The following is a 14,838-nucleotide window of genomic DNA, read 5'->3' as shown; positions in this document are numbered from 1 at the left end:
ATATGGTTCGCACGCTAGCCGCAAGGCAACCGCAATTATTTTCATACATTAGCCGTGTTTTCTCCCTAAATGAGGCTCCGGGGACTGCGACATAATACACTGGGCCGATATCACCTGCACACACTTAACGCTGGCCAATGATTCACATATTCGATCCCTCCTCAATGACACGCACGAAATGACGGCGGTAATAGCTATTGGTCTATTGGATCCGTTTCTCCGGAACCGATACCTAACCCAGTGATTGCAATATAGAATTCGATGAAGTTCACACACCGGTGTTTGAGGATTCCAACTTGGTGGCATTGAATTCCTGATGTTGTCTTGGTTAATATAATAGTAAAGATTCAGATATAAAGCAACTGTTATATCCTTTTCCCTGAGAGCTTAGCGCATTATATCCTCGTCCTTCAACCCGTTTAAAATACTGTGAGCATTCCAAGTGCCAAAGTAACATTGCCCTGCGCAAACTATATCATCAAACACAACAATGAATTCTTCGAATCAATATTCGCCCCAACAAACATCTACCTCCACCACGGGCACTTCAAGTGCGGCCGTTGCAAGTTCCTCCAATACTGCAGCAAGCAACTATACTTACACAGAGCAGACATTAAGGTAAGACAGATATATGTTATCTCATCTATTCTAATTTGAAAGTATTGAGCTGACACGGACTCGCTAACTCAAACAGTGAAGACGAAAACTTCCAAAGAAACATAGACCACATGGGCGGTTGGATACCATCCAACCTCAGCCACCCAGATGAATTATCATTGTCTAAGTCTTGAGTAGACAGCCGAGTTCACCCAGCGTTGACTCTACTGCTACATCAACAATGCGGCTATTTGATGGGTGTGAGAAGGATACGTGCAGGAGATGGTGAACTGGTTCGTGTCTAGGATGTATTAGTTTGTCGATGAACCCAATCATGCATCCGAGTTCCGAGCATGCCCGAGATTGACGCTCTTATTCTGCTATGACGCATATTTGGAGAGATAACCCACCAATGCATGTATACTTGGAGTTGGAGACGCTAGCGGGGGTCTAGGAGAGAACTGGGACCGATGATACGAACTTACGACATGGCTTTCTATTTTCTATTTTCTATTTCCTTTTATTTTTATTTTTGTTTTTGTCTTTGTCTTCGCTTTTGACGAAAAACATGTGATAGGGAGAGGTTTGAGGGGAAGAGTGACTAGGGTATGCAGCCATCATTCATCTTGCATGATATGCCAGCAAAATGGCAAATGGCAACCTTACCCCGAGATCCAGCGCTATGAGAATGGCGTCAAGACTGAAAAAGGAATTTGATGTTTTAGCCGAGGATTGACATGCTATGTGTTGTCTAAATGATACACTGATGCGATTTTCCCCTCTTTTTTCTTATCTCGGACATTTAGCCTCCATGTTTGTTGTCAGAATGTTAATATTACGCGTTATGCTAGGTGGTGCAGGTCACCAACCAAGTTTATTGGAGTTGAATCGTTTAAACGTGCATGTAGATGTAACATCAAGTCACATCCTTGATGCAGCCGTGCCCAAACTGGGAAGACAGGTATGCGCAAGCTTGTGGAATTTTAGCGTCATAACAGAGTCAGATACAGCAAGGATGACACGGCCAAGAAATGGTAGTTAGATTGCCATCCACTCTGGTAGGGCTGAGAAAAGCCCTTAGCACGTATGAAGCTCTATCCCCAGGGAACTTGATACGTAAAGTATAATCATTTCCACCATATTTTTAGTACATGCGGGTCTCTCCAGAGAGTTTCTATCACAACTAATATAGCCCTGTGAGATACAAAACAGGCTATCTATTTACGGTGCTCCTTAGTACAAACTTGTAGCTAGGGCAATGCTTAGCGGCAATTCGTGATAGGATCGAGATGTGGAATATTGTAAAAATACAGCATACGGAGGGCAATAATCAATCCAATACTCTAAGAAACAGATTACGAATTTGGTTCCCCGGGTTGTTTGCATAAAGCAAGGACATATCAACAGAAGTCGATGTATTGACACGATCAATGGGTGAAACTGTTGAGCGTAGGTATCCAGGCCCTGAGAAGGGAAAAGAGAAGTAGAATTGATTTCTCTACTGCCTAGCTCATACACATGGGGGAAAGGCACCAACGTAGTAAACACACATACAATAGGCTAGAAACCTGGGAGCTTGTCCTTCCGGGAGCCTCAAATCCTTCTACGAGACCACTGGTGATCCACAAGCTAGAGACGTGATATATACGCCAGACGAACCCAACAGTCTCTGATGAAACAGTAAAATATGACCTTCCTTCCGGTAGAGATCTAATAATGGGTAATGGTTGTTCAAATCGTGAAAAACTATGGAATGAAAGACCTGTTGAAATCGCTAGCCAGACAGTCACTATTACGCAGTAAGATGGTTTATCCTTGATGATGATGAATATGTATTCCCCTCGGAAACTAGGAAGAGCTATCTGATTATTTTTTTTTTGGGGGGGGGGGGGGGGGCGGGGCTGATCAGAAGGAAACCCCAGAGTCAAAAATCGAAACAGGCATACTTGATGCCAGCTGTCGTACATCCGCTCCAAAGGGAATTTCTTTGTTTCCACAGGGCCCATGGCCAAAGTTGGGTTTCCATTCGGTGATCATCGTTCGGATCGAGGCAGGACTGTGTCTTCCAAATATGATGGTGTCCGAATGGATACGATAGTGCATTCATCAAGTATGATATCTCCTCCTCGGTCAACTTTCGCAAGATGAAGCCTAGGTATACTGCATATACTCGCGGCAGCAAGAAGGCGGATTGTTGGGAGACAGGCCGGCCGTAAGCCCTGAAATCTGGGCTCCAATGAGCAATTGTAATCGTTCCATGTTTTGTTGTCTGGTGTAGTCGATCCTGTCTAGAATCACTTATGCAAGCTTGAAACGCTTCGAGGAGACCCGAAGGCGACCAGAGGATCATCAAACGCAATCTGTAGTGTATGGAAAATTATGTCTTCACCCGGGTCGGTTTGATGGTCGAGGGGCGGCTAACTGCCCCCGAGAACTTGCTGGGGGATATGAAGGAGATTGGACAGGTGCAGCGACTAAGAGTAGACCCATGTTATATTTTTAATTCGCCTCTCTGTCTTCTCTGTATATAATTCATAGGATTGATTGTTGTTTTCATATTAGATTCCTCTCAAACAGAGACAGTGACATTCGTAGAAGTTGAAGTTATACTGAAGGAAAGTAGTTGGCTGTGTATGGGCTTGGACAAAGAAGCTATTTGTGCAGAGGGCAAACCCTTTATAGATTTTTTCCTACGCATGATGCTCATTCTTTGTTTGAATTTGAGACCTTCAGACATATTTTTGCTTTCGAATCAGAATCAGATATTTCTCACTTCTGATATCCTTTCCTTGAAAGGGAGGATAATCGTCGCCCTATTCTCACCACTGAAATCTTACTGATCCGAGATCAAAACACTGTCATGGGTTGCTGAGGTGGTTCTCAGGGACTGCCATTCCGATTTCGCTTGGTCATGCTCCGAGTGATACATGTCCAGGGTGACAGGGATCTTTAATTCCTCAAAGCTTTCGTCAACACGAGCTGGATCGCCTGTTGTGAATCTCTACTTGCTGGGGAGAGATGGAAAGTGTGCTTCTTGCGCTGCAGTATTCTGGTCGTACACTGGCGACTCCCCTTTTCCCTTGATCAACGCAAGGAAGTAGTGTACCTAGGTACGGCGTATTATAGCGGCACGTTGGACAGTGGGAGTTTAATTGAGCAGTCCGGTTGTATTTTCACTAAAAATCTTGAGATAACTCTATAGATCTATCTATCTATGGCAATACTCCAAAATCCGATACAGTCAATCATTATGTATTCGTTATATCGTAGGTATGTTGTATATTAAAGGTTGAAATACCTGCCGTTATACTCCGCCGTAGGCAAATGATCCACCGGTCGACTTTGTTTACACCCCATTCCCCAGACAACATAAATCATAATTTGGTTTCTACTTATACTTCTTTCTCTTCGTTCTCTCTTCTGAAAATCTGCCAAATTCAATATCTCAACACCAAAGCTGCGATGGCACCGCCGTGCAAAAAGAGAAAATCGATGCGTGGCTCTAATTTTGAAAAGCCAACACCGTCCACATCCGTGGCTTCGGACCAGAACCAGGACCAGGACCATAAACCCACATCGACTGAATTGATGGCGACTGACATGCACCCGCCCCACCAAGTTGATCCAGATGGAGATATCATTCTCTTCACACGGGAAGCTTCCTTGATTGACATCAGTAAAGGCAATGTGCCGGGAAACTACGCTCGCTTTCAAGTTTCATCGAAGCACCTCACACTTGCGTCGGGTTATTTCAAGCGGATGCTAAAAAATTGTTGGGCTGAAGGGGTTGCTCTTTCGACAAAGGGGTCTGTTGAGATTCCTGTCAACGACTGCAAACCAGATATCCTTCTGATCATTTTGAACCTCATTCATGGACGTTCCCGACAAGTTCCTCTAAAGTTGTCCCTGCCGCAATTGACTGATATCGCTGTGGCCACCGATTTTTTTGAATGCCACGAGGCCATCGAGGTGTTTGCTGGTATCTGGATAAAAGATCTCGAGTCGCTTGTTTCGTCATCGTTCTCAGAAAATACAAAAGAGTGGATAATGATCGCCTGGGTCTTCAAGTCCAACGATATTCTTCGACAGACAGAAACAATTGCCATGCAGCAAGGAACAGGTCCCTTTCAGACAAGCAATCTACCGATTCCAAAAAGCATCAAAGGTCTGTTGGCGAGGTGGAACGCTTGATCGATTTTGAGATCTTGTGTAGCAAATGACTAACTACATGGTTCCAGACAAAATCGATCAAGCCAGACAAAAATACATGGAATCGCTCCAAGTGAAGTTTGGACAACAGATTGAAAAGCTGTTGAACAGCCCGAATGCGAAGCATACGTCTTGTGGCCCCGAGTGCAATGCAACATACCTCGGTCTTGTCCTTCGTACACTAACCCACAACAAGATATCTTACTCAGCCGGTATACCTTCGCTTCCAGATCAGCCTTACTCCCCCTTTGTTGCCGTCTCTCTTGAAAATCTCAGTCCTACTTCCGTCATCTCTATGGTGAAGAGTTGGGACTCCCTCAACAATACGAGCTCGAAATCTGAGTATTGTGGACCTTATAAGTATTGTGAAAACAGACTTAAGCCTTTTGGGAATGACGCGACAAGCAGAGCACAAAATCTGCCAACTTCGCTATAGGACTCCGAGATTTCTTCCTAAATCATGTCATTTATCGATCGCGGTCAATTCATCAATCCATCAACATGCAAATTGTCTCTGCTTCTCTGTTATATCCATCAACATCCAACCCTGTGCATCCGGTTTTCAAGTCTGTTGAAGTTCTGGATATTGGCTTGAGAATTGTCTCCATATGCTGTGTTTCTACTCGCAGACTATCAATTTCACTCAGCGAAGGAATGGGATGTGAATTGCGTATTATGCGTCAATTCTCAGGTGAAAGGGCCCACGAGTCCCCGAACTACAAGACCTGCGTGTGCTGAAGCCCACTGGAATCATGCACTTCTACCATCATCATCTGGCAGACCGTCTGGATAAACCCCCAACTCGCCACCCTCTAGCTGGAGATGGCAGTTGGCTTGGATTTCAAGAAGCCGGTTGGTCCGAGTGGATGGGGGCCATCAAGAAGGGATGGGTGATGAATGTCAAGTCGTGTCTCACCCTTTTATTAGTAAGTTGTGTCAACTGAGTGTCTTGGAGCCACCTGGGCAGTAACCTAAATAATCTGGACTCTTTGCTGCAGGATGTCGTGCCCTCTGTAGGCTATTTTATTGATAGCTCAATACCAAACACGTTGCGTTGTGTATCCATTTGTAAACACTAAAATCGCCAAAATAGGCAGTCAATAGGCATTAGCATACTCAAAAATTAGCTTAATTATGGCCTCTATATACAACTTTCCGCCTACAAATAAGTCTATCGGAAACGCAGTTCAAGGTCAATATTAGATCTTCAAGTGCAAGTCCTATATGCTAGGACGGCTTGATTATGAATGAAAATTATTCTATAAGCCCAAACGTCGTTTCATGCTCGTCGGTAGCGGTTAAACCCGCGGGTTTTCTATAGAGTCCACTAGCAAACAACTCAAAAATATGCGTATTGATGACCCGGTAGGGGATACTGAAATCCATCCATATATGCCTATTCCAGCTATGCTATACCTGGAAAATGTAAACAAGTCCCGGGAGCTACCGTAGTAACGGCACCATTGTGATGATGACTATGTTTCACGTTTGAAAGTGAAGGGTAATAGTAACCAATATACCGGCTCAGCAATACTATTCAAGAGACGACAGAATAACTCTGGGTAACATATTGTTCTGCTCTCCAGCGGCGCGTACATCATCATGGTGTATTGGGTAGCGATTGGAGTCACAGCGGTTGCTCAAAAGAGTCTCAATTGAAACACCAGGGCAGTGTTTCGACCAGTTTGGCTCACAACTTATGACACTCGCTAATAGAAAGCCAGAGAATATCAATATCCCTGACTTCTGCCGGTGAGAGGGGAGCGGACTCCCTCGGTAGGAAAAATTTAAAGACGCCACAACAAGTTTCAATCAAGTAGCATTCTCTCCTTTTGCGTCAAATTTTGCTTTCTTAGCTCGTCGTTTGATTTCTCGCTTGGACAAAGGCTTGTCGGCGTCCTCGCCGACTGGCTCAGAGCTGATGGAAGCCTTCCTCTTGAGATTGTCCGGTCCATTGTCTGGCTGCGCGGCTTCTTTAGCTTTTGGGGCGCCCTTTTGCTTTGGCGCGGGTCCTTCAGGCTTGGCTTTCTCCCCACCGTGGACGATGTCCACGATGCCTCGCCAACTGGTTCGTTTCAACTTAGCCAAAGCGGTCACCTTCCGCGACTCTTCGCAGACTGCTTCCTTTCCACGCTCTTGTGATAGACCCCAAACACAGGCAAGATTGATCACATCCCACGGGGCTCGTAGACTCAAAGCCCTTCTTGCTTCACTGGACACAATGATGCCTCGACCGCGTGTCGCGCGGATCAAGGATGTTGCATTCCCAATGAGGTTTCTTCGGGCATCAAGTCCACTCCCCGTGATCCCTGGCCCATAGCATATCTCGATACGGACTCCACGTGAGATTGCCGCGGACAGCATTTTGAATTTGAAGTGGTATGGAAGTCGCACCGAGAGATCCACGGAGATCACGTCGCATTCCAAGTTGGTGCAAGCATTTAGAAGTGACTTTTCATTTGTAGGACGGAGAGCAACGATGTCGTACGCTTGACTCAGGGCGGCTAGGCGCTGATTCTGCGCGGGGTCGGCCAGAGTCAGGTTCAACCGGGTCAGCAGTTGGAGGGATTTCGGCGCGTTTGTTGGAAGAGGAGGTGGAGCGAGGCTTGTGGGAAGCTTCCCGTTGATCGTTTGAGACAGGGCAACGGTAGTGTAACCAACTAAAAAGTCAGGTCAGTCCCTCATGTGCTCCAAACTGCGGATCTTGTGCCGCAGAGCGGAATGAATGACTTACGTTCGGCGAGGAAATTCAGAGTGTGGGGCACCTCCGGGTCATCGGGGCTGTAAGGTACATTCAGGTCATAAAACATGGTGGATTTAAAAGAAGGCCAGCCCTGCCTGTCGAAGTTATTGCTTTACTTCTCAGCGCTCTTGGTCACATCGAACTGTCCCAAAAAGGCAACCAGAAAATCTATCGGATTAACAGAGGATCCGTCAGTCATTGCACTAACTGCTTTGGGTCGGGTCCCCACAAACCTCTCTGATCCCGTGACCTCAGGCGGAACGGATCTCATTCTACTGATCATATCACGACAATATCTCACTTCGTCCATCCCATTGCTCAAGGCCTCTTGTGAGCACTGCGTTTGGGCTGAATAGTCGCTGGGCCTGTTGCTACCTGTCTCCTACATCAATCTAACCCCCGGCCCCTCCCTCCGTCACACGGCCGAGCCCCTCGTGACCCCGCCGCACATCTTTCAATTGTGGGCGCACTCGGAAACGGACTGTCATCGTCAAGATGGCGCGTGTCTATGCCGATGTCAACGAGCATATGCCTCGGTCCTACTGGGATTATGACAGTGTCAACATCTCTTGGGGTGTCCTTGAAAATTATGAAATCGTTCGCAAAATAGGTGAGAGATGATCAAATCCCGTCCTTCTGCAGCATGTCAGGGATGGTTGCCGCATGCTGTGAACTGCGGGTAGAATTTAAGAACAAACTTTCTGACTATCTACTTCAGGTCGGGGAAAGTACTCTGAGGTTTTCGAGGGCATCAACGTCGTCAACTACCAGAAATGCGTTATCAAGGTCCTCAAGCCTGTCAAGAAGAAGAAGATCAAGCGTGAGATCAAGATCCTGCAGAATCTCGCGGGTGGGCCCAATGTGGTGGCTTTGCTGGACGTTGTCCGCGACAACCAGAGCAAGACTCCTAGTCTGGTCTTCGAGGCTATCAACAACACCGACTTCCGCACACTCTACCCCCGCTTTTCCGATTACGATGTTCGCTTCTACGTTTTCGAGCTGCTTAAGGCGCTGGACTTCTGCCACAGCAAGGGCATTATGCATCGGGATGTGAAGCCCCACAATGTCATGATTGATCATGAGAAGCGCAAGGTTAGTGGGCTTATCAATTAGTTTTGGCGGAAATTCATGGCTCTAACATATTATAGCTTCGTCTGATCGATTGGGGTCTGGCTGAGTTCTACCACAAGGGCACGGAATACAACGTTCGTGTTGCATCTCGGTATTTCAAGGGCCCCGAGCTGCTGGTTGATTTCCAGGAATACGACTATTCTTTGGATATGTGGTCCCTGGGTGCTATGTTCGCATCCATGATCTTCCGTAAGGAGCCTTTCTTCCACGGAGGCAGCAATACGGACCAGTTGGTCAAGATCGCCAAGGTTCTTGGTACTGAGGAGCTCTTTGAGTACTTGGACAAGTACGACATTGAACTGGACCCGCAATACGACGACATCCTCTCCCGTTTCCCCCGGAAGCCGTGGCACTCATTTGTCAACGCAGAAAACCAGCGTTTCATCAGTGACGAGGCCATTGATTTCCTTGACAAGCTTCTGCGCTACGACCATGCTGTAAGTTTGTTCTAACATCTCTATAAGCTGCCCATACTGACTTATCTAAAAGGACCGCTTGACTGCTCAGGAGGCCATGGCACACGCATACTTCGACCCGGTGCGTGCGGATGCAGCGGCCCTTAGCCACAACAATGTGACACTGCCCTGAATTCCTCTCGCATGAACTGTTGATGATCAAGGCTCTGATCTCCTTACTGCGATGCCCGGTTTCCAAGTTCTCCGCATGCTGCCATCAAGATTGTGTTGGGCATCACGACAATTACGTACCTTTTTGCATTTGAAATTTGCCGATATGAATGGCACAACGATGATCGAATACATGAAATGAGCTTGGTCTTCGTACTCCCTGTTCCTCTTTTTCACTGGCCTTTCGAATTATGGGCTGCGGCAAACGATCAAATCCTGAATGAAGACGACTTTGATGACAAGACATCATAACATTTAATTTCCTGGGTCCCTCCAAGCCTCTTATCGCCTAGGTCGTTTGGCGTGTCAATGAGCGTGATAAACCAACGTCTTAGATGGGGAAATCACTCTTCTCTTTCATCTTTTCCTATTTGTATAGCGCTGCTCGTGGGTTTCCCTAATTGATTTCTCCCTTGTTAGTTGAATTGGTGTTTTGGCCTTTCTGCTGGGTGCTTCGTGTTTCAAAGGATGCTTTTTCCCAAGACAACCCATTGCATTTTCTTAACGCTTCCCTTTTTATGAATGAAACATTGGACGAGATTTAAAAAAAAATTCAACAAACACTATAATTGTATGGATTGATTGGACATCGTAGGTAGGGTTCCTATAGTTATATGACGCGTACATAGATATGTCTCAACACATCCATGGATGTATAGAATGATATGGTATACCTAGACTTGATCAGATCAGAAAACTGATATCAAGTATAAATAATCTCCAATTCAGTAAATAATTGTTTAAATCTTCCAATTGTGTTCTTATAGATGTAGCCTCAGATCACCAGTTGGCTCCAGCGTATCACGTGAGGGTTATCGCAATGTCTTTCTGGCCGAACAAATAAAAGAAGAGACAAATTGCAAGCAAGGAACGCGCGAAAAAAGGAAATAAGATACCCAATGGTACCCAATGAGTGTTGACTGCATATGAACGCGCTTCATTGACCTGCCCGCCGACTCCACCGAACCTCCCACCAAGCCCCGCGCTCTCATTCGTTCATTCAGCGTGGGAAATTTAATTGCCCGCATTTCGCACAACCACCCCTCCTTATACCTCTCCATCTCTCAAGATACTTATCCGGCGATTCGTGGCGCGATCGGCGCCTTGGAGATTTACTCCTCAATATCGTGCATTCTCCAGGATGGCTCAAAATTCTGCCTCCCAAATCCCCAGTGAGTTTCATGACTCATTCTCAGATGTCGCAGAAGCTTATAGTGAACAGCGGGTGAGCCTACGGCTCCCGTGACCAGCGCAACCCCCCAGGTCGACGAACACACACGCGCCCAGATTGCCGATGCCGCCGCAAAGGATCCCCAGGGTCAACAGGGCGGACCGGCCGGAGCTCCCAAGGTGAAGACCGAGAAGGAGTGTATGTTGCCATGAAAATCTATATCGGGACCTTTCCTCGGAAGTCGTGTGTTATACCATGAGCATTTGCTGATACTGTAGGTGATTTCTAGTGGAGAGAGACCGCAAGAAGGCCGAAAAGAACAAGAAGTTCGAAGAGAAGCAGGCGGCCAAGGCCAAGGCTGCCGCCAGCAAGGCCGCAGCTCCCAAGGTCGAGAAGAAGGTGAAACCCGAGAAGGACAAGACCGCCGATGCCTACGATCCTATTGCCATCGAGGCCGGTCGTCTCGACTGGTGGGAAGAGCGTGATCTCTTCAAGCCCGAGTTCGGACCTGATGGCAAGGTTAAGCCGGAAGGCTCCTTCGTCATCCCCATTCCCCCTCCCAATGTTACCGGTTCTCTTCACATGGGCCACGCCCTTACCAACGCCCTGCAGGATACCATGATCCGGTGGCAAAGAATGAAGGGCAAGACTACCCTGTGGCTTCCTGGAATGGACCACGCCGGTATCTCGACCCAGAGCGTCGTCGAGAAGATGTTGTGGAAGAAGGAGAAGAAGTCCCGCCACGACATTGGCCGAGAGGCCATGGTCAACCTGATCTGGGATTGGAAGGATGAATACCACAAGAACATCAAGAACTCCCTGCGCAGACTTGGTGGTTCCTTCGACTGGAGCCGTGAGGCCTTCACCATGGACCCTAACCTGTCAGCTGCTGTGACCGAGACCTTCGTTCGCCTCCACGAGGAGGGTATTATCTACCGTGCCAACCGCCTGGTCAACTGGTGTGTGGCTCTGAACACCTCTTTGTCCAATCTCGAGGTCGAGAACAAGGAGATCGAGGGCCGCACGCTTCTCGATGTGCCTGGCTACGACAAGAAGGTCGAGTTCGGTGTCCTGACTCACTTCTGCTACGAGATTGATGGAACCACCGAGCGCATCGAAATTGCTACCACTCGTCCGGAGACCATGGTTGGTGATACTGGTATTGCCGTCCACCCCGACGACAAGCGCTACCAGCACCTGATCGGCAAGAACGCTCGCCATCCCTTCTTGGACCGTCTGCTCCCTATCGTTGCTGACCCCGAAGTCGAGCCCGAATTCGGTACTGGTGCCGTCAAGATCACCCCCGCCCACGACTTTAACGATTTCAACCGTGGTAAGGCCCACAACTTGGAGTTTATCTCTGTCATGAACGACGATGGTACCTTCAACAAACACGCTGGTCCCTTCGCTGGCATGAAGCGCTTCGACGCCCGTTACAAGGTCATCGAGGATCTTAAGGAGAAGGGTCTGTACGTGAAGTGGGAGCACAACCCCATGAAGGTGCCTCGTTGCGCCAAGTCCAACGATGTCATTGAGCCTATCATGAAGCCGCAATGGTGGATGAAGATGGAAAGCCTGGTTCAGCCTGCCATTGATGCCGTTGAGAATGGCGATATCGTTATCCGCCCCGAGTCCGCCGAGAAGAGCTACTTCCGCTGGATGCGCAACCTCAATGATTGGTGTCTGTCCCGTCAGCTCTGGTGGGGACACCAGGCTCCTGCTTACTTCGTCAAGATCGAAGGCGAGGATGGCGATGACAGTGACGGTAACCTCTGGGTCACTGGTCGTACCGAGGAAGATGCTCACAAGAAGGCCGAGGAGAAGTTCCCCGGCAAGAAATTCTCTCTGGTCCGTGATCCCGATGTTCTCGACACTTGGTTCTCTTCTGGCCTGTGGCCCTTCTCTACTCTGGGCTGGCCCAGCAAGACCCACGACTTCGAGAACCTCTACCCCACCTCCGTTCTGGAGACGGGTTGGGATATTCTCTTCTTCTGGGTTGCCCGTATGATCATGCTGGGTATCAAGATGACTGGGCAGGTTCCTTTCCGCGAGGTCTACTGTCACTCCCTGATCAGAGATTCTGATGGCCGCAAGATGTCCAAGTCCCTGGGCAACGTTATCGATCCTCTTGATGTCATGGAAGGTATTCAGCTGCAGACTCTTCACGACAAGCTGCAGTTGGGCAACATCGCCGATAAGGAGATTGCCGCTGCTACCAGATACCAGAAGAAGGCCTTCCCCAAGGGTATCCCCGAGTGTGGTGCCGACGCTCTCCGCTTCGCCCTTGTCTCTTACACCACTGGTGGTATGTTCCATCCCAGCTCCCCGTTTGATTGTATTTACTAATAATGATTTTGCAGGAGGTGATATTGCTTTCGATATCCAGGTCATTCACGGCTACCGTAAGTTCTGTAACAAGATCTACCAGGCCACCAAGTTCGTCCTCGGCAAGCTGGGCGATGACTTCAAGCCTCAGGCTGGTGTTAAGAAGACTGGCAATGAATCTCTCTCCGAGCGCTGGATTCTGCACAAGTTCAACATCGCGGCCAAGGAGATGAACGAGGTTCTTGAGCAGCGTGATTTCTCCAACTCTGCCCAGATCTCTTACCAATACTGGTACGCCCAGCTGTGTGATGTCTTCCTCGAGAACTCCAAGTACTTGCTGGCGGATGAGGCCTCAGCCGAGACTAAGGAGTCTGCCAAGCAGACCCTCTACACAGCCCTTGATGGTGGCCTGACCCTGATCCACCCCATCATGCCATTCGTCACCGAGCACCTGTGGCAGCGTTTGCCCCGCCGCGCGGGCGATGAGACCATCTCGATCATGAAGGCCAAGTACCCCGAGTACCTCGCCGAGTTCGACGACCCCGCTGCCGCCGAGGCCTACGAGCTCATCCTCAACACCTCCAAGGCCATCCGCTCGATCCTGGCCCAGTACGACGTCAAGACCCAGGGTGATATTATCATCCAGACCTACGACGCTATCAGCCAAAAGACCATCTCCGAGGAGATGAACACCATCAAGTCTCTCGGTGGTAAGACCCTCGGCGAGCTGTCCCATCTCGGCCCGGAGAACAAGAACCCTCCCTCTGGCTGCGTGGTGGCTGCTGTCGGTTCCGAGGCTGCTGTCTACCTCCGCGTCTCCAAGGAAGTTGCCCTGGAGCAGGAGGAGAAGGCTAAGGCTAGCCTCGACAAGGCCCGTGAGACTGTTCGCAAGTCTCAGGGTATCATCAACGGCCCTGGCTGGAATGAGAAGGTCAAGGCTGAGGTCCGTGAGCAAGAGGAGAAGCGTCTGCGTGATGCTGAGGGTGAGGCTGCCCGTCTCGAGGAGCAGGTTAAGGAGTTTGAGAAGCTGCGCTTGGAGTAAATTGTCCGTTATTGGATAGATTTAAACAAAATATATCAATTGATTCCCTTCTTTCGGACCTTGATTTGCATTGTAAACTCATCTCTATATCGATATATTTGCTCTACGATCTCCATCCTGTTGCGAATCCCAGTTAATCCTCAGTAATTACCATGGAATCGAGTTTCAATGCTAACCCTAATTCAGCATTCCGGCTCGCCAAGAATCTTGATCCCCAACAGAGGCAAGATTAGCGCTGCCGATGCAGTTTGATATCGCTTACGCCTTTTTCTGCATACGATGTACATCATGTTGTATCATGTGTAAACATTTCAATTCAGGCTGCATTCAGTCACTTTCCACCTACGGAACCTGATGGTGTTTATTTCTGTTAGGTCCATTACAACTTCAATAATTGAGGGATTATCTGTGGAAATGAAGTCCGTAAATATGGACTTCTATTCCAGGTACAAATAGATTAGACAGCTTTAAATTTCATTTTTCTGGTACTACTACAATAATATTAGCATCTTTACAATATCTCGTTTCATCCCAATGCATATAGTATGGTTTCATTTGTACTGTTTCAACACATCCATGTGACAATATATATTAAACGGCATAGCAGAGTTGATATATGCAACTAGAGCGAACGATATATATCAGCAAGCACATGCGATTTTTTTATTTAGAGAAAAGGGTTTATCTAGGTCTGCATAGTCTGCTCTGCATATTTCATCTGTAGTCAAGACCCCAAAATAAAAGAAAAAAGAAAAAGAACTTCCAGAATCGGCCAACAAAATCCAAGGAATAGAAGTACCTCTGCTAACATTTAAATAGCAAAAATACAAAAAAATAGTTTCCCTGGGAATCGAACCCAGAACCTTTCCGGAACATATGCTAAATCACATTTGTTAACGGAAAATCATAACCGCTAGACCAGGAAACTGCTCGACCACTTGGGCCAATTGATGGAAGGAGCAGCCATTATTGCCATCATGAGTCTATAGAAGTC

General features: G+C 47.8%; 5 protein-coding genes across 5 annotated transcripts; 4 read left to right on the top strand and 1 right to left on the bottom strand.

Annotated features, from left to right (window-relative positions):
- Window positions 1-490: 490 nt before the first annotated feature.
- Window positions 491-791, top strand: N7471_007926 (uncharacterized protein; the record flags this gene model as incomplete). The annotated part of the gene is made up of 2 exons (XM_057280645.1): window positions 491-618; window positions 695-791. The coding sequence occupies 2 exons, from the start codon at window positions 491-493 to the stop codon at window positions 789-791; spliced, it is 225 nt and encodes a 74-aa protein (XP_057134905.1).
- A 3,268-nt stretch (window positions 792-4,059) lies between these two features.
- Window positions 4,060-5,242, top strand: N7471_007925 (uncharacterized protein; the record flags this gene model as incomplete). Its single annotated transcript, XM_057280644.1, has 2 exons — window positions 4,060-4,762; window positions 4,836-5,242. The coding sequence occupies 2 exons, from the start codon at window positions 4,060-4,062 to the stop codon at window positions 5,240-5,242; spliced, it is 1,110 nt and encodes a 369-aa protein (XP_057134904.1).
- A 1,376-nt stretch (window positions 5,243-6,618) lies between these two features.
- N7471_007924 (ribonuclease P subunit p30 family protein) lies at window positions 6,619-7,616 on the bottom strand (the record flags this gene model as incomplete). The annotated part of the gene is made up of 2 exons (XM_057280643.1): window positions 6,619-7,466; window positions 7,541-7,616. The coding sequence occupies 2 exons, from the start codon at window positions 7,614-7,616 to the stop codon at window positions 6,619-6,621; spliced, it is 924 nt and encodes a 307-aa protein (XP_057134903.1).
- Window positions 7,617-8,044: 428 nt separating this feature from the next.
- N7471_007923 (casein kinase II subunit alpha/alpha') lies at window positions 8,045-9,268 on the top strand (the record flags this gene model as incomplete). Its single annotated transcript, XM_057280642.1, has 4 exons — window positions 8,045-8,159; window positions 8,268-8,641; window positions 8,698-9,117; window positions 9,170-9,268. The coding sequence occupies 4 exons, from the start codon at window positions 8,045-8,047 to the stop codon at window positions 9,266-9,268; spliced, it is 1,008 nt and encodes a 335-aa protein (XP_057134902.1).
- A 1,179-nt stretch (window positions 9,269-10,447) lies between these two features.
- Window positions 10,448-13,844, top strand: N7471_007922 (valine--tRNA ligase; the record flags this gene model as incomplete). The annotated part of the gene is made up of 4 exons (XM_057280641.1): window positions 10,448-10,478; window positions 10,529-10,675; window positions 10,767-12,782; window positions 12,838-13,844. The coding sequence occupies 4 exons, from the start codon at window positions 10,448-10,450 to the stop codon at window positions 13,842-13,844; spliced, it is 3,201 nt and encodes a 1,066-aa protein (XP_057134901.1).
- Between the last annotated feature and the right edge of the window lie 994 nt (window positions 13,845-14,838).

This window comes from Penicillium samsonianum, assembly GCF_028829775.1.
Source record: "Penicillium samsonianum strain IBT 33392 chromosome Unknown utg000004l_segment0_segment0, whole genome shotgun sequence".
Lineage (NCBI taxonomy): Eukaryota > Fungi > Ascomycota > Eurotiomycetes > Eurotiales > Aspergillaceae > Penicillium > Penicillium samsonianum.
The sequence above is the reverse complement of the archived record's forward strand: the minus strand, read 5'-3'. Positions and strand labels throughout refer to the sequence as shown.